We start from the raw sequence: 26808 nt of genomic DNA, 5'->3' as shown, positions 1-26808 counted from the left end.
AGGGAGGGGAGGGGGGAGGGGGAGGGGGGGAGGGGGAGGGAGGGGAGGGGGGGAGGGGGAGGGAGGGAGGGGGAGGCAGGGAGGGAGGGGAGGGGGAGGGAGGGAGGGGAGGGGGGAGGGGGAGGGAGGTGAGGGGGGGAGGGAGGGGAGGGGGGGAGGGGGAGGGAGGGGGAGGAGGAGGAGGGGGAGAGGGAGAGGGAGGGGGGGAGAGGGAGAGGGAGGGGGAGGAGAGGGAGAGGGAGGGGAGGAGAGGGAGAGGGAGGGGAGGAGAGGGAGAGGGAGGAGAGGGAGGGGAGGGGGAGGAGAGGGAGGGGGAGGGGGAGGAGAGGGAGGGGGAGGGGGAGGAGAGGGAGGGGAGGAGGGGGAGGGGAGGAGGGGGAGGGGAGGAGGGGGAGGGAGGAGGGGGAGGGGAGGAGGGGGAGGGGGAGGGGAGGAGGGGGAGGGGGAGGGGAGGAGGGGGAGGGGGAGGGGGATGGGGAGGGGGAGGGGGGGAGGGGGAGGGGGAGGGGGAGGGGGAGGGGGAGGGAGGGGGAGGGAGAGGGAGGGGGGGGGGAGGGGGAGGGAGAGGGAGAGGGAGGGGGAGGGAGGGGGAGGGGGAGGGAGGGAGAGGGAGGGAGAGGGGGAGGGAGAGGGAGGGAGAGGGAGGGAGAGGGAGGGAGAGGGAGGGAGAGGGGGAGGGAGAGGGAGGGAGAGGGACGGGGAGGGAGGGAGGGGGAGGGGGAGGGGGAGGGAGGGGGAGGGGGAGGGGGAGGTGGAGGGGGAGGGGGAGGGGGAGGGAGGGGGAGGGGGAGGGGGAGGGAGGGGAGGGGGAGGGAGGGGGAGGGGGAGGGGGGAGGGAGGGGAGGGAGGGGGGGGAGGGGGAGGGGGAGGGGGGAGGGAGGGAGGGGAGGGGAGGGAGGGGAAGGGGGAGGGAGGGGAAGGGGGAGGGGGAGGGGGAGGGAGGTGAGGGGAGGGGGAGGGGAGGGGGAGGGGAGAGGGAGGGGGAGGGGGGAGGGAGAGGGAGGGGAGGAGAGGGAGGGGGGGGAGGGGGAGGGAGAGGGAGGGGGAGGAGGGGGAGGGAGGGGGAGGGAGGGGGAGGGAGGGGGAGGGAGGGGGAGGGGGAGGGAGAGGGAGGGAGAGGGAGGGGGAGGGAGGGGAGGGGGAGGGAGGGGAAGGGGGAGGGAGGGGAAGGGGAGGGGAGGGAGGGGAGGGGGGGAGGGGGGGAGGGAGGGGAGGGGGGGAGGGGGAGGGAGGGGAGGGGGGGAGGGGAGGGAGGGGAGGGGGGGGGGAGGGGAGGGAGGGGAGGGGGGAGGGGGAGGAGGGAGGGAGGGGAGGGGGGGAGGGGGAGGGAGGTGAGGGGGGGAGGGGGAGGGAGGTGAGGGGGGGAGGGGGAGGGAGGGGAGGGGGGGAGGGGGAGGGAGGGGAGGGGGGGAGGGGGAGGAGGAGGAGGGGGAGAGGGAGAGGGAGGGGGGGAGAGGGAGAGGGAGAGAGGGAGAGGGAGAGAGGGAGAGGGAGGGGGGGAGAGGGAGAGGGAGGGGGAGGAGAGGGAGAGGGAGGGGGAGGAGAGGAGAGGGAGGGGGAGGAGAGGGAGAGGGAGGGGGAGGAGAGGGAGAGGGAGGAGAGGGAGGGGGAGGAGAGGGAGGGGGAGGGGGAGGAGAGGGAGGGGGAGGGGAGGAGAGGGAGGGGGAGGGGGAGGAGAGGGAGGTGGAGGGGGAGGAGAGGGAGGTGGAGGGGGAGGAGAGGGAGGGGGAGGGGGAGGAGAGGGAGGGGAGGGGGAGGAGAGGGAGGGGGAGGGGAGGAGGGGGAGGGAGGAGGGGGAGGGGAGGAGGGGGAGGGGGAGAGGGAGGAGGGAGAGGGAGGGGGGGGAGGGAGGGGGGGAGGGAGGGGGAGGGGGGGGAGGGGGAGGGGGAGGGGGGGAGGGGAGGGGGGAGGGGAGGGGAGGGGAGGGGAGGGGGAGGGGGGGAGGGGGGGAGGGGGGAGGGGAGGGGAGGGGAGGGGAGGGGAGGGGGGGAGGGGAGGGGGGGAGGGGGGGGAGGGGAGGGGGGGAGGAGAGGGAGGGGGAGGGGGGGGTGGGGGAGGGGGGGAGGGGGAGGGGGGGAGAGGGAGGGGGAGGGGGGGAGGGGAGAGGGGGAGGGGGGAGGGCGAGGGGAGGAGGGGGAAGGGGAGGAGGGGGAGGGGGAGGAGGGGAGGGGGACGAGGGGGAGGGGACGAGGGGAGAGGGGGAAGGGGAGGGGGAGGGAGGGAGGGGGAGAGGGAGGGGGAGGGGGAGAGGGAGGGGAGGGGGAGATGGAGAGGGAGGGGGGGAGATGGAGAGGGAGGGGGGGGAGAGAGGGAGGGGGGGAGAGGGGGAGAGGGGGGGAGAGAGGGGGGAGGGAGGGGGGGAGGGAGGGGGGGGAGACGGGGGGGTGAGAGGGGGCGAGGGAGGGAGGGGGAGGGGGGGAGGGGGAGGGGGGAGAGGAGGGGGAGGGGGGGGGAGAGAGGGGCGAGAGGGGGAGAGGGGGGGGAGAGAGGGGGAGAGGGGGGGAGAGAGGAGGGGAGAGGGGGGGGGAGAGGAGGGGGAGAGGGGGGGGAGAGAGGGGGAGAGGGAGGGGGGAGAGGGAGGGGGGAGAGGGAGGGGGGGAGCGGGAGGGGGGAGAGGGAGGGGGGGGGAGAGGGAGGGGGTGGGTGGGAGAGGGAGGGGGGAGAGAGGGGAGAGAGGGAGGGGGAGGGGTGGGAGAGGGAGGGGGGGAGAGAGGGGAGAGGGAGGGGGGAGAGAGGGGAGAGGGAGGGGGGGAGAGGGAGGGGGGGGAGAGGGAGGGGGGGGAGGGGGGGGAGGGGGAGGGGGAGGGAGGGGGGGAGGGGGGGGAGAGGGAGGGGGAGGGGGGGAGGGGGGGGAGGGGGGGGAGGGAGGGGTGGGAGAGGGAGGGGTGGGAGAGGGAGGGAGGGGGGAGAGGGAGGGTGGGAGAGGGAGGGGGAGGGGTGGGAGAGGGAGGGGGGGGAGAGAGGGGGAGAGGGAGGGGGGGAGAGAGGGGGAGAGGGAGGGGGGGGAGAGGGGGGGAGAGAGGGGAGAGGAGGTGGGGGAGAAGAGAGGGGGAGAGGGAGGGGGAGGGGAGGGAGGGGGAGAGGGCGGGGGAGGGAGGGGAGGGAGTGGGAGGGGGGGGGGAGGGAGGGAGGGAGAGAGGGAGGGGGGGGAGGGAGGGAGGGGGGGGGAGAGAGGGAGGGGGGGAGAGGGAGGGGGTGAGAGGGAGGGGGAGAGGGAGGGGGGGAGGGGGGGAGAGAGGGAGGGAGGGGGTGGAGAGAGAGGGGAGAGGGAGGGGGGGGAGAGAGGGGGAGAGGGAGGGGGGGGAGAGAGCGGGAGAGGGAGGGGGGGGAGAGAGGGGGAGAGGAGAGGGGGGGGAGAGAGGGGGAGAGGGAGGGGGGGAGAGAGGGGGAGAGGGAGGGGGGGGAGAGGGAGGGGGGGAGGAGAGGGGGAGAGGGAGGGGGAGAGGGAGGGGGGGGAGAGAGGGGGAGAGGGAGGGGGGGAGAGGGAGGGGGGGAGAGGAGGGGGGGGAGAGGGGGAGGGGGGGAGAGAGGGAGGGGGGGGAGAGAGGGAGGGGGGGAGAGAGGGAGGGGGGGAGAGAGGGGGAGAGGGAGGGGGGGGAGAGAGGGGGGAGAGGGCGAGGGGGAGAGAGGGGGAGAGGAGGGGGAGAGGGAGGGGGGGAGGGAGGGGGAGGGGGGGGAGAGGAGGGGGGAGAGAGGGGGGGAGGAGAGGGGGGGAGGGAGGGGGGGAGGGAGGGGGGAGGAGGGGGAGAGGGAGGGGGGAGGGAGGGGGGGAGAGAGGGGGAGAGGGAGGGGGAGAGGGGAGGGGGAGAGGGAGGGGGAGAGGGGAGGGGGGAGAGCGGGGGGGGAGAGGGGGGGGGGGAGAGAGGGGGCGAGGGAGGGGGGAGGAGAGGGGGGAGAGAGGGGGAGAGGAGAGGGGGAGAGGGAGGGGGGGAGAGGGGGAGAGGGAGGGGGCTGAGAGGGAGGGGGCGGGAGAGGGAGGGGGGGAGAGAGGGGGAGAGGGAGGGGGGGAGGGAGGGGGAGAGGGAGGGGGAGAGGGAGGGGGAGAGGGAGGGGGGGGAGGCGAGGGGGGGAGGGAGGGGCGGGAGGGAGGGGGGGAGGGAGGGGGGGGGAGGGAGGGGGGGAGGGAGGGGGGGAGGGAGGGCGGGGAGGGAGGGAGGGGGAGTGGAGAGAGGGGGAGAGGGAGGAGGGGGAGAGGGAGGAGGGGGAGGAGGGGGGGGGGGGGAGAGGAGGGGGGGAGAGGGGAGGGGGGGAGAGGGAGGGGGGGAGAGGGAGGGGGGGGGGAGAGGGAGGGGGGGGAGAGGGGGGGAGAGGGAGGGGGGGAGAGGGAGGCGGGGAGAGGGAGGCGGGGGAGAGGGAGGCGGGGGCGGAGGGGGGAGAGGGAGGGGGGGAGAGGGAGGGGGGGGGTAGAGGGGGGGGAGCGGGGGGGGGAGAGGGGGGGAGGGGGGGCGAGGGAGGAGGGGGAGAGGGAGGGGGGGGAGAGGGAGGGGGGGGAGGGGGGGGAGGGGGAGGGGGGGAGAGAGGGGGAGAGGGAGGGGGAGAGAGGGGAGCGAGGGAGGGGGAGAGAGGGGGAGAGGAGAGAGGGGGGCGGGGGGAGAGGGAGGGGGGAGAGGGAGGGGGGGCGAGAGAGGGGGAGAGAGAGGGGGAGGGCGAGGGGGGAGAGGGAGGGGGCGGAGAGGGAGGGGGGAGAGGGAGGGGGGAGAGAGAGGGGGAGAGGGAGGGGGGGAGAGGGAGGGGGGGAGAGGGAGGGGGGAGAGGGAGGGGGAGAGCAGGGAGGGGGGGAGAGGAGGGAGGGAGGGGGAGGCCGGGGGGGGGGAGGGGAGGGGGAGGGGGAGGTGGGGGGGGAGTGTGAGGGGAGGGCTGGCGAGGGTGGAGAATGCGGGCAGTGGGGATCCCGAGAGTGAGGATGTGGGAAGAGGAGCCTGCCCCCAGCCGCAGGCCGAGCCCCTGCCCCGCCGCCCGGACGGGAGCTGCGGGAGGAGTGGGATCTCGCCGCCTGCTGGAAGGAACAGCGCCGGGTCCCAGCAGCTGGTGGCGGCCGCCCGCACCGGGCTCTGTCGTTCGCCGGCTGTGGGTTCCTGGTCACCTACCACATCGGGGTGGTGCAGTGCCTGCTGGAAACACTCCCCGGGTGCTGGCTGCTGCTCCCAGAGTATATGGGGCTTCTGCTGGCTCTCTCATCGCTGCTGCTGTTATCTGTGCGGTCAGCCTCGGTGAGTCGCACTATCTCTGCTCCCTCACTTGGAGGTCTGGTTGGTTTTAGCACCGTGCACAGCAGCACACACTCACCGCCTTGCTTTCGATCACCCCTTCAGTGATCTGGGTGGGGAGCTTGAACTGGATTCCTGCTGGGTCACTGGTTATTGCTGACAGTCCGGTGTAAAGGATGGGAATAGGCTGGAGCAGACCTTCCAGGCGGTCACTTTGTGGTGGATTTCAGTTTCTGCGGCGCCTCGTCTAATCTCAGTGTATTGGCTGTTGGAGTGAGCTGCTAATTTTGTACGCAGAAAGATCTCTCAGACTGCAGCGCCAACGGTGGGAAGCAGGGAGGATCCCGGGGGGACCCTCGGTGTGCACCGGTCCCGTCAAGTTTCAGCATTGCTAAATAAAATGGGTAAGGAGGCCAATGAGATTGCCTTTATTAGGGGGAGTTTAACAGCAGAGAGGTTATGCTTGAATGTTGTTGAGGCCCCAGCTGGAGTGCTGTGAGCAGTTCTGCAATCCACGTTGAAGGAGGGATGTGATAGCGCAGGAGCAGATGCAGAGTGGATTTACCAGGATGTTGCGTCTTGGGCTGGAGAGGTTTAGTGACCAAGAGAAATTGCAGACTGGGGGAGTTTTCCCTGGAACAGGGAAGATTGAGAGGAGCCGCGATTTGAAGGGCAAGGACAAGGTGGGCAGGGAGAAACTTTTGCCCGTGATTGAGAGGTGGCTCAGTGGCTCACACCACTGCCCGTCAGCAGCAGGGATCCGGGTTCAATTCCAGCCTCCGGTGCCTGTGAGGAGTTTACATGTAATCCCCGTATCTGCATGGGCTTCCTCCCACAGTCCAAAGATGTGCAGGCTAGGGCGGATTGGCCATGGGAAATGCGGAGTTGCAGGGATAGGGTCTGGGTAGAATGCGCTTGGAAGAGTTGTTGGGCTGAATGGCCTCTTTCCACACAGTGGGGAATTCTACTATTAATAGCCGAGGATAGAGGTTGAAGGCAGGAGGCTTAGTGGAGGTGTGTTGGGAATTTACAAGCCTGCTGCTTTTAAGGGTAGTAGAGGCAGATGTCCTCATCACCTTGAAGAAACATTGAGATGTACGCTTGTGATACCAAGGTATACAAGGCTATGGGCCTACAACTGGAAAGTGGGATTACAATAGTTAGCTTGTCTTTGCATGTGGATATGATGGGCTGAAGGACCTTGTCTCCATGCTGAAGACCTCTACATGACTGTCATGTAGGCCTGGCCAGCTCAATTGTTTGTGATTTTGCAATACATGTTGGCTCCAGGCAAACATCCTCCCCTGTGTAGCCAGTCACCGGCATCATCCGCCAACTCCCCTGGTGCTGAGGTGCTGTGTAGGTCACTGAAGCAACAGGATGAAGAACACAGAATGCTGACTTCTGTCTATAAAGGCTTGATTCTGTCTATTTGAGAGTGTTAGTCAGCCCCAATCATTGAAATCTGTGTGTTTTCTTTGTAGAGATAGTAGGAACTGCCGATGCTGGAGAATCTGAGATAACACAGTGTGAAGCTGATGAATGCAGCAGGCCAAGCAGCATCAGAGGAGCAGGAAAGTTTGACGTTTCATTCATCCAGCTTCGCACAGTGTTATCTGTTTTCTTTATAACTTGGATTTATAACCTGGATTCCTGTTTGCTTCTCCACTACAATCCTCCCGTTAGAAAGCTCAGGAGAGCTGACAGCTTGAATGGAATGCTTCTTGTTTCCACATAACCCATGGCCTACAAGCTCTGGCCTGTGCTGTGTAAGATGGGTAGAAGAGATGATCTGTACAAACCCTTGCATTTCTCTGTGTGGTTTGAATCTGTTTGTTGGCGTATTTTGGTTGTCTTTCTGGATCTGAGCCCTTGACTTCTTTGGTCTCTTTTTTTTCTCTTTATTCCCATTCGACTTCATTGCTCGCCTCTTGCGCATTTTGTTCATTAGTCCCTGGCCTGTGGGATTCCTCAGTTTACCTAATCTCCTGCTGCTGTGCCGGACTTTACTTCCTCAAACCCCACAGTTTCTTTCTGTCTTTCCTGGCATCATCGTCATCAAAGCACTCACACGGCCTCACATGGAGAAGCTGCTGAAATTGATCCAGACCTCACGTTTGCCAGCCTCACAACCCCATGTGATCACTCGTAGCTGCTCATGTCAGTCTCCTGTTCCTACTGACTGCTCTCCACATTGACTGTGTGGACTCTTAGTCTCCGTAACTCCCTTACAATGTCCCTTCACTTATAAGCAAGCCTGTTGCTTAACAGGAACTTTCAACGGAAGATTTCAGTAACGTGAGGAAGCTGTGGATATAATGGTTGGTGCCAGTGACCCACTTTCTGAACCCTTGCAGCCTGGCAGACTTTCTAGACCTTGCACCAGGCTGCCTTGGCATGTCTTTTGTCACCAAGTTTGATGCCTCTCTCCTCTCCATCACCTTCGCTACCTCAGAGCGTTGCTCCTGGTTTCACATCTTTCAGCTTCCTTTCAAACTGCTAGACTTGATTCGATTTATTGCAGTCACGTGTACCGAAGTAGAGTGAAAAGTGTTGTTTTGCAAGCAGTACAGGCAAAAATCATAGCAAACAAGGACGTACGAATTACGGGTGCTCAGACAGAGCGAGGTATATAGCGTTACAACAGCATTACACAAAACAAGATCAATGTTATTTAAAGTTAGAGATTCCATTCAGCAGACTAATAATGGCAGGGAAAAAGCTGTTCTAGAACCTGGTGGTGCATGTGTTCCAGCTTCCGAATCTTCTGCCTGACAGAAGACATTGGAAGAGAGCATTGCCGGGGTGAGGGGGCTCATTGATGTTGCCAGGCTTTCTGTGGCAAATGACAGGTATAAATGGAGGCCATGGATGGCTACCATGATGGTCAGGGTTGTGCACACAACTTTCTGTACTTTCTTACAGTCCTGGGGCGCAACAGTTGCTGTACCAGGCCATTATGCAGCCAGACAGAATGCTTTCTGAGGAGCATCTGTAGAAGTTGGTGAGGATCCTTATGGACATGCTGAATTTCCTAAGCTCCCTAAGGAAGAAGAAGCTTTGTTGTGCCTTCTTGGCTGTCATATCTACATGGTAAGATTATCGGTTATTGTCACTCCCAGGAACCCAAGGCTCTTGACCCTTTCCACCTCGACTCCATTGATGTAGAGGGGGGAGTGTCCTCCTCTTTTCTGTCTGAAGTCGACAATCAGTTCTTTTGTTTTGCTGGCTTTGAGAGAAAGATAGTTATCATTGCACCACGACACAAGCTCTCTATCTCCTTCCTGTTTCCAAGTTCTCTATTGCCCTCCCAATCATCAAAAGATTCTCACCAATGCATTGTCATAAAGTGGAGGTTGACCCCTGCCGCGAACTAAAACCAAAATACCCAAAAAGAGCGCCTCACCCTATAATCTGTAAAAGGAGAGTGAAAAGTGGTGTAACCTGCCTTTCAGCAACTTCTAGTGTTTCAAATAAAATAAATCCTGACACTCACTTTACAATCAACAAGTAACGATTTATCTATCTAACTCTAACATTGAACAAATTAAGTAAGCCATTAACAAATAAACCCCTTCAATCTACTAATGATTCCTGAATAAAATAAGATCCTAATGGTATGCTGTTCCAATAAATACAAATCCTATTTATATATATAAAAAAAACTTAGTCTCTCAAAATTACAGCCAGGTTGTGTGCCTTCTGGAATGTTCTGTGCCTTCTCCGCCTATCATTCTGTCAGGATTATTCACTGGTTGTGCTAAGGGTACCTTTCGGTATTTAGATGGTGCTTTCTCTAATAATTAGAGGGGTTTGTGAGAGCCAGTGATTATCTCTTGAGAGCTGAGGAGTTTCAACTCTGGCGGACGGCAGTTAGCTCTGCTGACTTTGTCCAACTACCCCTTCTTTTATACCCTTAATGACATATCAATATTTCTTACAGTAGGATTGGACCTAAGTTGACAAAAATACGAGATTTGAATGTAATTGGTTTTAGATATCTAAGTGCCTGATTCACATTGATTAGCTAAATTCAAAAGCTTGTTGTCTTGGTAAAAAGTGATGCTTTTGAATTTAGCCAGCCAATGTGAATCAGGCACTTAGATATCAAAACTGCTAATTGTACGGCCTTTTGATACAAATGTTTCAATTCTGTGTGGTTGCAAACTTTCAAGTTTCTGGTCTTCAGTGATGTTAATGACCTCCTTAGTATATCATGTCATTTCTCTCTTGAGTTCACTTTTCTCCCTCAATCTGTCTCTCCATTTAAACTCCCCAGTACATTTGCTCAGGTTGTCTCCTGCTCCCATTGTTCAGTCACTTCAGGCTGTTATTGATCAATTTCTTATATTCTGCTTTCTGTTAAAACCCAGTGACATCCACCCCCCTGGGAAAAGAAACACCAGTCTGAGTTACTTGCAGTGACACTTTCAAAATCCCGACTGTCCAGTGTTTAACCCTCTGTTCATCGTGTTTCTGCTGCTCCTGCCCCTCTCACTTACATCCCCTCACCTCCACTTTTGATGCCAGAGTCTTCATTAAAACTATTCCTGTCACCTGCTCTGGCCGTTTCCTGGCTGTGACTTTCATCTCCAGTGCGTGGGATTCAGTAGATACAGAGTTAGAATGTTTCCGGTGAGCAATTCATTTAACCTGATCTCTCCTCTTCCCCTCGATACTGCTTGCTATTCCAGGATTATTCTAGAATATGAAGAAAGCCCCTGACCACTTCTGTTCACCACCTCAAACCCTTGATGTTGTTATATTCACCTTCGCCTCCAACAGGGCTTGAGGAGTTTCGGGGATGCTTTTACCACTAGAACTGAGACTTCATCCTCCATCAAATCTGCGGTCATTATGTGTCTCTGCAAGCAAAAAGTCCTCATCTGCTGGGTCTACAAACTGCCACTACCCCATATGCTTAACCTCCAAGAAATCCTTGACAATGTTAGTCACCTTCCAAATCTGTAGTCACTTCTGCAGTTTTCATGCTTGAATTTCTCAATGACATCCTCTGTGACTGTACCCATAGTAATCAACCCCTCTTCATCAATCTCCTATCATGGGAAAGAAGGGAAGGCGAATTGAATTATTTTTGCTATTCGTCTTCACCGTTAGTTGTTCTTTTTTAAATTTCTCTTGTGTCTGGTCAGTCCACTGAGGATACATTTTTGCCTCATTCCATTTCCTATCTCTATCTGGTCCCTCAGCAACATTGTCTGAAAGCACCTTGCCAGGTTCCACACACCTGCTCCAGCTCACTCAAACCTTCCGCTCTCTCTGATTGGCTAGACTGCTTGCCCGGCATCAAGGATTGGATCAGAATAAATTTTCTCCAATAAAGTATTGCTTCGGCCTCCACCACAAACTCCATTCCCTGACCATCTCCAGTTCTTTTCACTCAAACATTTTGGCTCTACCATTGCATTGGCTCCGCTCATCTGTGTTTTTGTTACCACTAAGACTTCTGTTCCCCTTCCACCTGCTAGATTTATATGAGCCGCAGCATTTTTACATGTGCTGCAGTTTCTTAACTTGCACCAGATTCCAGTACACGCTGACATACGTTGGCTCCCAGACCACTAACACCATGATTTTCAAACCTTTGTTCTTGTGTTCAAACCCCCACTCTTCGAGCCTTCAGTACATCTGTGCTCCTGTAGTTCTGGTCTTCTGTGTGTTCATGATTTTACCTGCTCCACCCATTGGCAGCTGTTGGAATTATAGAATCCCTACAGTATGGAAACAGGCCATTTGGCCCATTTAGTCCACACCAACAATCCTATACCCCTCCATTTCCCATGGCTTATCCACTTAGCTTGCACATCCCTGGCCATGATGGGCAATTTAGCGTGGCCAATCCGCCCAAACCTGTACATCTTCGGACTGTGGGAAGAAACCCTTGCAGACACGGGGAGAATGTGCAAACTACACGCAGACAGTTGCCCGAGGGTGGAATCGAACCCGGGTCCCTGGTGCTGTGAGGCTAATCAATGAAATGCCACCCTGCCCCAAAATAGCTGTCTGAGTTTTGGCATTCAACTAGCGGAGAAAGAGGTGGAATTAGAAATTTTCAAGCACTTGGCCCTCTACATTCGGCAAACGTTCATCCCAGCAGATGGGGGAGGTGTTGACATCGTGGTCATGATGCTGAAGTAATCCAGAATCCCAGGCTAATGTCCTGGGGATATCTATTCAAATCCTACAGTAACAGCACTCAAATCTGACTTCAATTAAGAAAACTATTTAGAGAAAATAAGCCCCAGTCATAAAAACCCAGTATCTTCAGGAATCTCCTTAGAAAGAAATCTGTTCTCCTTACCTGGTCTGGCTGACGTGTGTTAGTCAGCAATGTGGATGACTCTTAATTCTCTGTGAAATGACCCACCAGTCTAATTAACCACATGGTGGTTGTCTCTACACTATCACCGTCACCAGAGCAATTAGGGATGGGACTGGATGGTCTAGCCAGCAATGCCTGTCTCCCAGGAACAAATAAAACCAAAACCCATTACCTATGGAGCTTTCCTTTTTTAACTTGTTGGAATTTTATTGGAAGTTTGCAGAGCAAATATGAGAAAGAAAACCATATATACGAACAGGAGAGGCCATTTGGATCTTGAGTGTGTTGCACTATCCATTTCTGACTTCAGTTCACAATTATCCTCTTGCTCTGTAACCCTAGAGTAGACACACGAACAATGCCAAAAGTTGGACCCCAATGTTTTCTTTGCACCAGTTAATTTGAAAACACAAATGTAGAATTTGGTCAGAGATGCTGGAAAGGCTCAGTAGGATTGGCAGCGTCTATGGACTGTGTTGGGTTAACATTTCAATTCTATAGCCATTCAGCTGCAGACAGATCTGTTGAATGTTCTAGCATTTTCTTCTTTGATTCAGATTTCCAGCATTTCAGTTTTGTATATATCTGTTTTGCTGGATGATATTCCTAGACTACATGGATTCCCAAATCCAGCCTTAATAGTTTGTAGCAATTTACTGCCAACGGTTCTTTTCCTGTTATAAGCCGTAGTCACTCTCGCATTCATTTTTGACCGTATCCTAGATAATTTCTATCGGAGCCTCAAGCGAGCGGCTAGACTGTCTAGGAGATGGTTCCTCGGACCGGTCCACCCTTTAATGAACCTGCTGCAGATTGTACGCAAGGATTTGATGGAGAATCTTCCCAAGAATGCCCGTGAGCTTGCCTGTGGGAGGCTTTTCATCTCCCTGACCCGGGTATCCGATGGACAGAATGTCCTGGTCTCTGACTTCACTTCGAATGAGGAACTTGTCCAGGTAACAATCTATTTTCTTTTTTAACTCATCTGGTGTCCGAAAGCGACAGGGCTTCGGGGAACATTTCTGTTTGTGCGGAGTATTTGCATTTTCTATGAAGTACATCCTGCCTTTGCCCCACTTCTCCCTGTCCCCTCTAGACGCTGACTGTAGTTGAGGGTTTGATTTCACGGTATTGGGACCCTGTAGTTTTGGTTTGATCAGACAGATTCGGTTAACCACAGAAATCAGGACAAGGGAAAATCCCGCTCCGTCTAACCTGTCCATGTTTTAACAAACAGTTGTCCAAGGTCCAGTGTAAGGCTTTGTGATCCATCAGGAAGTTATTCTCCGCCCCCCCACCACCTTCTCTCACCCTTCTACAGTTCCAGCCTTGAGGCCCTTTTTAACTGGAAAGGGCTTTTTATGTTCAGCTCCTGGCTTTGTGCATAGAACACACCGTCCTTGTCCTTGCAGATTATTGGCCAATAATGTTTGTTTCTTGGTTCTAATCTCATTCACTGTGATTTCACAGAAACTCCTTCAACTTTAGCATTTTAGTTTTAGCTTGTATGCGTGACTTTAATGTTGAGAAATTGTTAGTAAAATGATTAGAATTAGGCCTTGACCACATTCAGGAAACTATTTAATTGGATGTTTTCCACCTAACCCTGAATTATAAGAAGTGCAGACTTGATAGTGTCATGAAGATGAAGATAAGTAACTAATGCATCATTTGAATTTGTACCCTTCTCTTTTTCACACAGGCTTTGCTGTGTAGCTGTTTTGTTCCTGTTTACTGTGGCTTGATCCCCCCAACTTTCCGTGGTGTGGTATGTAGTCACTGACCTGTTCTAAGGACTATGTGGCAGCTTTTGGCTGGAGAAATAATTTTCATGTCTTTTAGAACCATCATAGCACAGAAGGGCCACCCTGTTAACTCCTTCAAAGAGCAATTCAGTTACTCCCACTGCTTAAATCTTCCCCAGTATTGCTGAAAGATTTTTGTCCAAGTATTTATTCAATACACTTCGAAAAATACTACTGATTCTGTATTCACTGCCCTACAAGCAGTGTATTCCAAACCCTCATCACTAAACATTAAAATCCTTGAGTTCCTGCTGGTTCTTTTGTCAATTACCTTTAAGTTGTGACCTCTGGTTATGACTGACAGTTGGATATAGTTCCTCTGTGTTTGTCCTATCTATAGCCCGGTCATGATTTTAAGCTGCCCTAATAAATCTTCTGTTGCCCTTCACTGTTCTGAGAAGAACAATTCCAATTTCTCCAATCTGTCCACTCATCTGAACCTCTCACCCCACAAGCTGTTCTGGTAAATCTCTCCTGCAGTCTATCCTGAAGTGTGGTGCCCAGATGTACATAGCACTCTACCTGAAGGCATGTTTTGTCTCGGTATAGAAGGACTTCCAAGTTTTTGGCACTTTAGCTCGATTTACAAAACCATGTGGTTCATTTAATGGCATTGTCAATCTATCCTTCCCCCTTTGATTTGTGCTTGAACGACTCCAACTTTCTTCCTCCTCGTAAATCTTTAGAATCACATTGTTTAGCACAGACTGTTTTCTTTGTCCTTAGTAGTAAAATGTATTACCTCTCTGCCCTGAATTTGATCATCCCTGTGTTGGCTCATTCCACCAACCTGTCTGTGTCCTGTTAGCCATAACTGGAATACTATGACCAATTCAGGCTACCATGCCTTGTGTATGATATATTGGCCCTGAAGGAGTGCAGTGGAGATTGACCAGAATGTTACCTCATCTCTAATTGTTAAATTGTGAGGAGTGATTAAATAAACTAGGGCTGTATTTACAGAACTTTGGAAGGTTAGGGAGTGAATTTTTAAGATAGTAAGGGAAAGATTAAGGTCGATAGAGAGAACCTATCAGTTCGATGGAGTATCAAGGGTTATACCGGGAGTAGATGGTCAAAATGTTACAACCAAACATGGTCGAGTGTGAAACTGGGAAACACAAAACATATATATCGAAGGCATTTGAAACATTCTTCCACACAATGAAGTTGATTCTAGATCAACTTTAAAACTGAGATTATTAACACCTTTAATACCTCAAAATCCAACAGCTATAAAGTTGGGTTGGAAATGAGCTGTGATCACATTGAACGAGGTGGGACTGGCTTGAAGGGTGAAATGGCCTTTTTGTGTCTCTATACCCGGGATAAGATGCAGCAAGTATTCAACGCACAACTGTCAGTGCCCTCGGCACGAGCAATTTCCATTCTAAATGTGGTCCCAGAAATTTAAAGTAGATAAAAGGTAACAAATTGTGAATTTGACAGTAGAAAATAAGACGCTGTGGATAGGAAGTGCGTGCAGATAGATATTTTAAATACGGATTGTCAATGGCAGAGGGAAATAAAGCATATCAATTATTTGATAAGAAATTCTTTTCAATATTTCAAACTTGTATCATTAGATCATGTAACGCAAGATATCTCTTTGTTTGAAACTATGCGTTTAAGGATCTTAAAGTTAGTGAAATTCCAGGTTCTACCCAGGGTGATCTAGGTGTAGAACTTCCAATTTTCCTCCTTTTTGAATTTTCCCACTGTTCTCCTTAAGGACTCTTGGCTCTTCCTCAATGTCTCTGTGATCTGTTCTAAGTATTAAGTCTGCAGAGCTCATTCACTCCCACTTACACTGCTTTAGGGTCTGCCTGAAGATCTCTGGATGAGAACAAAGAGAGCATTCAGTCTCTCAATGGTAATTTTGTTGTTTCCCATTTCTGGCTGTGAGCCACATGATCGCATGGTCTCCTTGTGATTGCAGTGTGCCATTCAATTCACTGGTGCCTAAAATCGACAAAGTAGGTCACATTCAATTGACTCTATGTGCTTCTAAAGGTTTTTGGCTTTGTGGTGTTTTGGATTTTCTTGATTATTTTCTCGAATTGATCTCCCTGCTGTTTTCAGTAAATGGTGTGGAGAATCTGAAGGAGGAAAACATTTCTTACATCTCACCTCAGATGTTGATGGCAAAAGACCATGTCAAGAAATTATAAATTGCAGCAAGAGCGACAAACATTATGATGTGCTGTTGAGTCGATAAATTGCTCGGTCTTCCCCGATCCACGTGTTTTATGTGTTAGAATGTGAATTTATTTTACTCCCACAAAATGAAGTTATATCTATTTTTATGTCTGTGTTTCCGGCTCCCAACCTATCCTGTCACATAAAGTCTTCCACACTGGGAAAGTAATAGGATTGAATTATGCTTTTTGACCCTCTTTCCCTGATCTGTTCTGTAGTGGGGTGATTCCACTGTATCTAAAACAACTTCATTCTGGTGTCAAAAACAGAAGTTGCTGGTAAAGCTCGCCAGGTCTGGCAGAATCTGTGAAGAAACAAACAGAGTTAATGTTTCGGGTCCGGTGACCCTTCCTCAGAACATACTGGTGTGGTTAATCTGTGAGGAACAGCAGTGGTGCTGATTAAGGAACCATCCAGCGGGGAACTATACTGTCTGTGAGACCCTAAATATCGCACGGGCAGGAAAGTGGGGTCCACAGTCGTAACCAACTGGGGAGGGGGTTGCCTTTCACTAAAAGTGTTACAGTTCTGGGAGGAGCGGCTAAATAGAGTGCAATGAGGAGCAACAATTACAACTTTGAATGTAGCCTCCTCACACACGAGTCTGGAATGAGAATCTAAAGTCTCTTGGAGCTAATGCTGCAAGGTTTGAGTTTGTAGACGTTCTTAAATTTAGAATTAGGTTTTATTGTCACGTGTTCTCGAGCACAGGGATGCAGAAGTACACGGAAAAGTGTACAATGTCACCATCCACAGTGTTATTTTAGGTACAAGATGCCTAGGCACAAAATCTTAGGTAAAGAGTAGAACAATGGAGAAGTAAGCTAAAAGTGCAACATTACAGTTATTGTCAGCTTAAAGTAGTGAATAAGGAATAAAGTTAAAGGTTCCAGATTGCAGTGCTTCTTTAGCCATGGGCCTACAGTCACTCCATGCTGGCCTTCCCCACAAGGGCTCGATCTCTCTCTCCTGCACTGACCTTGACCCCTGGGCCTCTGCTGCTGTCTCACCGCCATCCAGGCTGACCAGCTGCCTCACCATAGGCTGCCAGGGTCCCGTTTTGGTGCCACTCGGGACTCCCAGCCACTTCCATGATGCTGCCACCCACCGGCATTCTGCCTGGGCACACGAACCGCCTGATGGCCTATCAGCCAAGCCACCCCACTCCGGGCCCCTGCCCGCTGCTATCACCACCGCTGCCCCCACGACCGAGGTCCCTCCAGAAGGTAAGTAGAGAGGAAAAAAAGCTAAAAAAAAACACTTAGAAGGGAATAAAACGTGAGAAAAGAAGGAAAAAGGTGTGCGCCCCTTTCAAGAGTAGGGCTCCTGAGCTGGTACAGATCCACACCTGCAGCTTTTCATCTTTGTTCATCATCTTGAATCACTTGGTTAGGATCGAATTTGGACACTGGTGTGGAAAATTGATTAAAATCTCCTCAAGTTGCCGAGTGAGTGACGTAATCCTGGTTTCTAAGATGTTGAACAGCGTATTATGTAATGACCAATTTGCCCTCAGATCACTATTAACACAGGTTACATCACACGCTTTTACACCCAGCCACATTACATACTGCCTTGTTGTTGGAAAGAAAAGGGAATGTTACAACGCAGTCAGTGAGCATGTAGCTAATTATCCAAACTTGAGCCAGGACAAACCCACAATCTTGATTTGAATACATGGATCTGTGAAGAGATATTACAACATTGTTTACCGGCCAGGGCACGTGGCATTGTTCTGTTGCAGTGCAACAGAAAATGCAGCCACATTGTGTGACCAACCACAGTGGTTCTTGCAGCCTATGGTGGGAGCTTGTGGATGAACAATAGGTACTTCAGGGATATGGAGTAACTATGTACAATGGGAAGGAAGCAATTGAAGGGGATTTCCTGGCTACAACGGCCTGGATAAGAATGTAATCGGGGAGTGCAGTTCAGTGGGACATTGATGATGCATTTAACTGAATGTGACATCAAGGAACCGCAGCAAAACTGAAATCAATGCATGTCAGGGACAGAGTCTCTGCTATTTGGAGTCACACCTGGCACATAGGAAGATGGTTGTGGTTGTTGGAGGTCAGTCATCTCAGTTCTAGGACATCTCTGCAGGAGTTCCTCAGGGTAGCGTCCCAGGCCCAAACGTCATCAGCTGCTTCATGAATGACCTTCCCTCCATCATAAGGTCAGAAGTGGGGATGTTTGCCGATGATTGCACAATGTTCAGTGTCAATTCGCGACTCCTCAGCTGACTGAAACAATCCATGTGCAAATGCAAAAAGATCTGGACAATATCCAGGCTTATAGTGACAAGTGATAAATATCATTCATGTCACACAAATGCCAGGCTATGACCATCACCAATAAGCAACTATACAGAGCAGCTAGAAGAGCAGGTCAGACACTTAGAGTACTGCAGCGAGTAACCCACCTCGACTCTCCAAATCCTGTCCATCATCTATTAGGTGCAAGGCAGAAGTGTGATGGAATATTCTAACAACACTCAAGAAGCTTGTCACCATCCAGGACAAAGCAACATGTTTGTTAGCACCACAAACATCGAATCCCTTCACCGCTAACACTCAATAGTACCAATATATATCATGTGAAGGGTGCACTGCAGAATTTCACCAATGATCCTCAGACAACATCTTCTAAACCTTTCCATCTAGAAGGACAAGGGTCAGCAGATACACATGGGAACATCACCCCCAGCAAGTTCCCTTCCAAGCCACTCACCGTCCTGACTTGGAAATATATGCCACGTTCCTGCACTGTCACTGGGTCAAAATCCCGGTATCGCCTCCCTGACATCACTGTTGGCGTACCTTCTACGTGGACCGCTGTGATTCAACAAATTATGTTAACTTCGTTCTGTTCAAAATCCCGTGGTGCGTTTCTTTGTTAGGTTAAACTAAGCACAGTCACATGATATTAAAATCTACATTTGTTACAGTGAAGCAAGTTAGTACACTATTAGATTGGTCAGAGAGTATACTTTGTGCAATTATAACTAAGTTAGTCTTGAAGTGCCAATTTCCCTTCCTGTCAGAAAGATTTCCTGGAAAATGTTTCGTTTATTGAAATGTGAGGGAATTCTAAATCCCCGGAGACTAGGGCAAGAGGATCAGATTAAATGGGTAAATTGGTTAAACCCGATCCCCCAACTGAGTGCAAACATGCTTCCTTATGTTTCAGCTCTGGTGTGTTTCAGGGCATCTGAGCAATATGTAGTGGAGAGACTATTCTGTATTTTAACAAGGCTCCAGGAGTCCAATCAATGGTGGGTCAGATTAGACAGTGTCAGTGAATGTTAATGTCTGTGATTCCTTTGGCAGCGATATGTTGATGGAGGATTTACCAACATGCAGCCTTTAGGAGATGCGAGGAACACTATAACCATTTCACCGTTCTCAGGAGAGATGGATATTTGTCCCAGGAACGCTGCTGACTGCTTCCTCATCTGGTTCGGGAAGTGTAGCTTCGTGTTATCCCCTGAGAATCTGCATTGCGTTTCCTCCGCTCTCTTCCCACCTCGATCGAAGGTAACCTGACATGCGTGAAATCCTCTGTTTTCTAAAGGAGATGAGAAGGAAGGGAGCAACTAATGGGTGGCCAGCTCACACTGAGGCTGTTGTGTTTTAGATTAGATTCCCTGCAGTGTGGATACAGGCCCTTCGGTCCAACAAGTCCACACCGCCCTTCGGAGCATCCCACCCAAACCCATCCCCCTAATGACCCACACACCCCTGAACACTACGGGCAATTTAGCATGGCCGATCCAACCAGCCTGCACATCTTTGGACTGTGGGAGGAAACTGAAGGAAACCCACGCAGACATGGGGAGAATGTGCAAACTCCACACAGACAGCTGCCGAGGGTGGATTCGAACCCGGGTCCCTGGTGCTGTGAGGCTGCAGTGCTAACCGCTGAGCCACCGTGCCATGTCATCTTTCTATTCCATTTTCTCTTCTTTCTAACCTCTGGTGAAAGGCTTGCTGCCAGTTCTGTGACAGAGTTTAATCATTTGTTTCTGCATTTAATCTTGGATAATGAAGCTAGTCAAGTCCATAAGGGATCAGTGGGGGGCATTTTGAGGCAGCACTCACAAGAAAGTTGAATCTAACGGAGTTATAGAGAAGGACAAGAATGGGCTTGAAATCAAAGTGGTAAACTAGGGGAACACTGATTTTAAAAAGATCAGATATGATTTGGCTAGAGTGCTCTGGGAATCCATCTCAGAACAGTAGGATATATTCAAGAAGGAAATATGGAGACAGCAGGGCCAATGTAGCACAATGAAGAAAAAGGGTGAATATCAAGGGATAAACATCATCGGGGTAAGAGAGAAAGGGAGGCTTTTGAAGGATACTGAAGACTTACAAAAAACAGCAGACGCTCAAGAGGAGTATAGAATGTGCAAGGAGGCACTTAAACTTACTGTGTCCAGTGAGGTCCCATTGGGGTCAGAGTTGGGGACTTTTCAGTTAGTGGTTTGTAGAAATGATTTAGAATTGAATGTCGGAGGGGTGATCAGCAAGTTTGCAGATGTTTACAAAGATTGGTCAGTTATAAGTAGTGAGGAGGATAGCCTTAGATTACAGGAGGATAGAGGGGCTAGTCAGATGGTCAGTGACAAATGGAATTCAATCTGGATAAATGTGAAGTGATACACTTGGACAGGACAAACAAGACAAAGGAATATGTGATGGGAAGTTGGACCCTGGGAAGCACCAAGGATCAGCGGGATCTTGGTGAGCATGCCCACTGATCCCTTAATGTATCAGGACAGGTGGATAAAGTGGTTAAGAGGGCATGTGGTATACTCGTCTTTATTAGCTGAGGCATACAGTTTAAGAATGGGTAGTTATTGAAAAACATTGGTTCGGCCACAATTTGAATACTGTGTGTGCAGTTCTGGAATCCATGTTAAAGGAAGGATATGATAGCACTGGAGAAGGTGCAGAGGAAATTTACCAGGATGTTGCCTGCCTGGGCTGGAGACTTTCAGTTTTGAAGAGAGACAGTGCAGACTGGGCTGTTTTCCTGAGAGCAGAGGAGATTGAGAGGGGACACGATTGAGATGTATAAAGTCGAGGGAGATAGACAGGTCGGAAACTTTTCCCCTTGCTGGAGGGATCAATGACCCGGGACATAGATTTGAGAAGGAAGGGCAGGAGGTTTAGAGGAGATGTGAGGAAGAACATTTCCACCTGGAGGCTGCTGGGAAGCTGGAACCCGCTGCCTGTAGGGGTGGTAGAGACAGAAACCCTTGCAACGTTGAAGAAGTTGAACACTTGCAAAGTCAACACATACAGGGCTCTGGGCCTGATACTGGAAAATGGAGTTAGAATAGTTAGGTAGCTGTTTTTGACTGGCATGGAAATGATAGGCTGAAGGGCCCTTTTCTGTGCCATAGATCTCTCTGACTGTGACTTTGCTCTATTCTCCTGTCCTCGAATCTCAAAATCTCGGAATTATTATGGTGCGGAAGGGAACTATTCAGTCCATACTGTCTCCGTGATCTATTTGGGCTTTATTATCAAGTCCGTCTCCATTAGCTACTGCCAATCTCCTCTCATTTCCCCATCTTCTTGCACGCCATTATTATCCAAAAAAAAATCCAATGTCCTCCTCAATGCCTCAGTTGAACCTCCCTCCAACACATTTCCAAGCAATGTATTCCCAACCCCAACTGCTTACTGTGTGAAAGGGCTGTTTCATGTCGCCCTGCTATGTTTGTTCTGACCTGGAGTGTTGGTGTAATCGGGTGGGGGTCTGTGATGCATTGAGCTTGATCAGTGCTCTGTTGGGTAGATTGCCCGCTGGAAAATCGCTGGCAGGATCTGGAGGTTTCCCTCGAATGGTTATAGCGATACCATGCACTACCCACTGCAGAACGGTGCATTCAGATTCGTGTGGGTCAGGATTGTACATAATGGCACTGCGATAGTGCCCCTAGCCCAGAACAGAAAAAACAGGTTCAGTCCCTCTTCCTCAGAGCTTTGCACTAAGATGGCTAACTGGGCTGATCAATCTTCCATGCCAGTGTGTTCCAGTGAGCTGCGGATCCTTCCTGAACAGTGGCTGAGCAGTTTGGCCTCACTTGCCACTGAAGCAGGAAGCAGCTCCTCGTCATCCTCTGGCCTGTGTATGGAGCCTGTGACAGTGACACTGAGCTGAATCTTTGTATTTCAGACTCTGCAGAGGTTTCTCTGGAATGGCTATCGTGATGCTCTGCACTACCTGCTGCAGAATGGTGAGTCTGGATTCGTGTGGATCAGGGCTGTAGGTTGTTACAATTGCAGTTGGTGTGAATACTGGACAAGTCCCATTCCAGAGTGAAACACAGCTCGTTGGATCCAAACTTTGCTTTCTCTTTTCACCATGGAGGTCAGTTATTGAACACACAAGAGGCTGCTGGTATACTTTTTAACTTGGAATACAATGTTTATCTAAGGAGGAAGAGCAAAAAGAAAAATTAGAAAAAAATTAATGATAAACATCAGAAAAGGATTCCTAAGAACAAAAGAAATGGGAGCAAGAGTTGGCCATCTGGCTCCTGGAGCCTGCTCCGTCATTCAATAAGATCATGGCTGATCTTTCCATGGACTCAGCTGCACTTTCCCACCCACCCACCATAACCCTTATCTCCTATACTGTTCAAAAACCTTCACCTTAAAAACATGCAACAAGGTAGCCACAGCTGGGCAGGGAATTCCACAGATTCACAACCCTTTGGGTGAAGAAGTTCCTCCTCAATTCAGTCCTAAACCTGTTCCCCCTTATTTTGAGATAGAAGGAGCTGCAGATGCTGGAGAATCTGAGGTAACAAGGTGTAGAGCTGGATGAGCGCAGCAAGCCGAATGGCATCAGAGGAAGGGTCTAGGTCCGAAACGTCAGCTTTCCTGCTCCTCTGATGCTGCTTGGTCTGCTGTGTTCATCCAGCTCTACACCTTGTTACCCCCTTATTTTGAGGCTGTGCCCCCTAGTTCTAGTTTCACCCACTAGTGGAAACATGCTCTCTGCTTCTATCTTATCTATTCCCTTCATCATTTTACATGTTTCTATAAGATCCCCTCCATTCTTCCAAGTTCCGATGAATATAATCCCAATCTACTCAATGTCTCGTGATTCAACTATCTCAACTCCTGAATCAATCTAATGAATCTCCTGTGCACCCCCTCTAGAGCCAGTACATGTTTCCTCAAGTATGGAGACCAAAACTGTACACAGTACTCCAGGTGTGGCCTCACCAGCTCCCTATATAGCTGCAGCATAGCCTCCCCACATTTAAACTCCATCCCTATAGCAATGAGGGATACAATTCCATTTGCCGCCTTCATGACCTGCTGCACCTGCAAACCAACTTTTTGTGATTCACGCACAAGACACTCAGGTCCCTCTGCACAGCAGCATACTGCAATTTTTCACCATTTAAATAATAATCTATTTTTCCGTTATTCTTAACAAAATGGATTCAAGCTCACACTGTTCTCAATATCTGTAGAGTCTCCTGAACCTCAGTGAAGAGTTAGCTTGTGAAGGCCCCTTGTTCACAATTGGGGAGATAGAGCTGCATTTAGTTTCCTTTCACTGAATGTGCACTAACTAAATCCTTTCCCTTTCATTCGGTGTATTTTACTGAGGCTCCTAAAGCAGATTGCAATCTAGCTCACCATTACTTCAATTTCAGAGCAACCATGAGCTCTCTAAGCCCAGTATCAGCAGCCCTTCCCCCTCAGGCACACAATACACAATCCGACTTTCTGATTGGTCTGTTTCTCTGTATGTCTGCTCAGCCATAGCACAGTTTTCTCTCCTCTCAGACCTTTTTTTCAAATAATACATTGAAACGTTAAACCATCCCCACGTGCTATCAAGAAACAGCCTAGAGACACTGGATACTGCAAAGGCTATGGGCCCTGACATCATTCCAGCAATAGTACTGAAGACTTGTTCTCCAGAACTTGCAGCTCCCTTAGCCAAGCGGTTCCAGTACAGTTACAACACTGACACCTACCAGACAATGTGAAAAATTGCCCATAAAAAGCAGGACAAGTTCAACCCGTCCAATTACCGCCCCGTCAGTCTCCTCTCGACCATCAGTAAAGTGATGGAAGGTGTCAGTAACAGTGCTATCAAGCAGCACCTGCTCAGCAGTAACCTGCTCAGTGACGCCCAGTTTGGGTTCCGCCAGGGCCACTCAGCTCCTGACCTCATTCCAACCTTGGTTCAAACATGGACAAAAGAGCTGAATTCCAGAGGGGAGGTGAGAGTGACAGGCCTTGACATAAATTGACCAAGTTTAGTATCAACCCCAGCAAAAGTGAAATCAATGGGACTTGGGGGGTGGAATCTCTTCACCAGTTGCAGTCATACCTGACACAAAGGAAGATGGTTACGTTTGTTGGAGGTCAGTCATCTCGGACATCTCTGCAGGAGTTCCTCAGGGTAGTGTCCTAGGCCCAACCATCTTCAGCTGCTTCATCAATGACCTTCCCTCCATCATAAGGTGGGGATGTTTGCTGATGATTGCACAATCATGACTCCGATACTGAAGCAGTCCATGTCCATATGCAACAAGATTTGGATGATATCAGGCTTGGGCTGTCAAGTGGCAAGTAACATTTTTCCGCACAAAGGCAATGAGTATCTCCAGAAAGACAGAATCTAACCATTTCCCCATGTCGTTCAAGGTGTTACCATCATTGGACTCCTCCACTACCAACATGGCGGCTTTCATAGACCAGCAACTCAGCTAAACTTACCATATAAATACAGTGGCTACCTGAGGAGTCTAGGAATTCTGTGGCGAGTAAATCACCTCATATCTCCCCAAAGACTATCTATCGTCTACAAGGCACAAAAGTGTGATGGAATACTCCCCATTTTCCTGGATGAATCCAACAACGCTCAAGAAGCTTGACGCCATCCAGGACAAAGTAGCCCACTTGATTGCTACAATATTTACAAACATTCACCACCAGCACTCAGTGGCAGCAGTGCCCCATTTTACAGGAAATCCAACAAGCCTCCACAAACAGCACCTTCCATAACTAGGACCACTTCCATCTGGAATGACAATGGGACTACACCACCTGTAAGTTCCCCTCCAAGCCACTCATCGTCCTGACTTTGGAACTATTTCGCTGTTCCTAAATTGTCGCTGGGTCAAAATCCTGGAATTCCCTCCCTGTTGGCATCGTGGGTGTCCTCACACCGCACGGACTGCAGCAGCTCACGAACTGGCAGCTCATTCCCATCTTCTCCAGGGCAGCTAAGGATAGATGATATTAAATGCTGGACTAACCAGGGACCCTGGCATCCCATGAACAGAAAAAATTAAAGCACATGTTGAGCGAGACATGAACTCGGTGTGTGATCTCCCATTGCCCACAGCTGCCGTTTAGAGCTGGGACACCAGAGGTGTTGTATGGGAGGGAGCTCGTGGGTTTGGACTGAGTGGGCATCTGCCCGAGTATATCAAGTGACTATGTTATAATCTGTCAAGTAACTATATCCCATCTAACTCTGTCATGTGTTCCGGGGCTGTCAGTATAGTGTGAACCTAGCTAGCTGTGGGATCCAAGCCTACATCTCAGCTGCCTGAATCCTGCCATCCCCACCACGTGGCTCAGATTGTCACACTTATGCTCGTTGCTGCTTTTGCCAACTGGAATATTCTGCTCACGAAGCTGGCAGCCACAAGCCCTGATGGGTATGTTTTCGTTGTGTTGGTACCCACCACCTTCGCACCCCCAGAACATGGAGGCAGGCAGACACCAAAAGGGCAGGCCCCTGCCAAGGCAAATAAATAACAGACGCTCAGTTGAGGTTGTTAAGGGGCACACTGTGATTGGCATGTGCAGGCAGGAATGTGGAGGTCAAGTGGTATGAGGGAGGCCTGATAAAATATTCAGACCTGGATGTAGATGGGAGCCAAAGTTTGATGATGTCACGACCACCATCTTTGATGCCATATCTGTTGGCGTGCTTCTTAAAATACACTTCCACAATGAAATGTTCAAAGCATTTAGTTACTGAAGCTCTGCGCAGCTTTTGGACATTTTGTGACTCATCTGATTGTACACTGAACCTATACATCTAAGTAACAAATGACCAGATAAAAGATTTGGGAGGAGGATGGAGGGGGGACCTTCATTTCAGACCAGTGTTGACAAGAATTTCAACCTGCCCAGTAGAAGCCCTATCTTTGTTTCTAGGGTGGCTGGGTCCAGATGCCTCGATCATATCCAAGGTTCTATCAAGTCAGTGCTGTAATCCTAACAGTCCCTCACAAAGGGGTGAGCAACTCACCAAGCAGCTGGAGCATCAGGCATGTCCCAAGGTTGGATCTCTCCAAGACAGATTGTCTCAATATCAGGTCCTTGGAGGTACCATTCTCACTCCTTATTGTTTAAAGGCCACATTAGTATTTTCCTTTCCATGGTATGGTTAGTTAGCTCAATGGAACAACTGAACAGTTCTGAAAGGGAAGACCCCCGCACATGTGCACACACAATGCGCGTGCACATGCACACCCACACGCACGCATATACACAAACACACACACCAGCGCTCCCACCCGAAATCCCCACATATACACTCCCATGCACAAACTCCCACACACACACACGCACACACACACGCACGCACTCCCGCACGCACTTGCACTCCCACTTGCACATGTACTCGCACACGCACTCTCACTTACACACACTCACATGCACACGCACACGTGCACACATACACACGCATGCGCATATACCCACACACACCAAAACACACCCACACACACACACATTGTGCGCATACACATGCACACATGCGCACATCCACACACATACACACACAATGCATGCGTACACATGCATCCACACACACACATACCCACACACATGCGACACATATACACACACACACATGCATGCTCGTGCACACAATGCGTGTATACGCACACACCCGCGCGCACACAACACACGCATGCGGACACACAGTGCGCACATACACACAGTTGTGTGCATATACACACACACGCACACAATGTGTGCATACACACACCCACACACACACAATGCGTGCACACACAAAATACATGCATACACACACACAATGCATGCATACATGCACACACCCACGCACACGCATACACACACACACAATGCATACATATACACACACACACACACACACACACACACACACACACAAAGATAAGTATAGTAGAACAGACATGCAATAGTTGACTGCAAATGCT

The 26808-nt window shown here is 51.4% G+C and overlaps 2 protein-coding genes across 2 annotated transcripts in view; one reads left to right on the top strand and one right to left on the bottom strand.

The window, feature by feature from the left end:
• Window positions 1-1927, bottom strand: part of LOC132210825 (basic proline-rich protein-like) — a gene marked incomplete at both ends in the record, with an annotated part of 3345 nt that extends 1418 nt beyond the window's left edge. Inside the window, 4 exon segments of the mRNA XM_059653270.1 lie at window positions 1-195; window positions 1553-1655; window positions 1658-1755; window positions 1849-1927. The exon segment at window positions 1-195 is cut by the window's left edge and continues 399 nt beyond it. Of these exon segments, the coding sequence (XP_059509253.1) occupies window positions 1-195; window positions 1553-1655; window positions 1658-1755; window positions 1849-1927 (475 nt within the window).
• Window positions 1928-4873: 2946 nt separating this feature from the next.
• Window positions 4874-25068, top strand: LOC125462965 (omega-hydroxyceramide transacylase-like). The gene is made up of 6 exons (XM_059653268.1): window positions 4874-5210; window positions 12274-12506; window positions 13253-13318; window positions 18887-19093; window positions 21747-21807; window positions 24248-25068. The coding sequence occupies exons 1-6, from the start codon at window positions 4874-4876 to the stop codon at window positions 24475-24477; spliced, it is 1134 nt and encodes a 377-aa protein (XP_059509251.1). The 3' UTR covers window positions 24478-25068.
• The last annotated feature ends 1740 nt before the right edge of the window (window positions 25069-26808 follow it).

This window comes from Stegostoma tigrinum, chromosome 21 (genome assembly GCF_030684315.1).
Source record: "Stegostoma tigrinum isolate sSteTig4 chromosome 21, sSteTig4.hap1, whole genome shotgun sequence".
Taxonomy (NCBI): Eukaryota; Metazoa; Chordata; class Chondrichthyes; order Orectolobiformes; family Stegostomatidae; genus Stegostoma; species Stegostoma tigrinum.
Note: the sequence above shows the minus strand (reverse complement) of the source record. Positions and strands in the feature narration are given on the sequence as shown.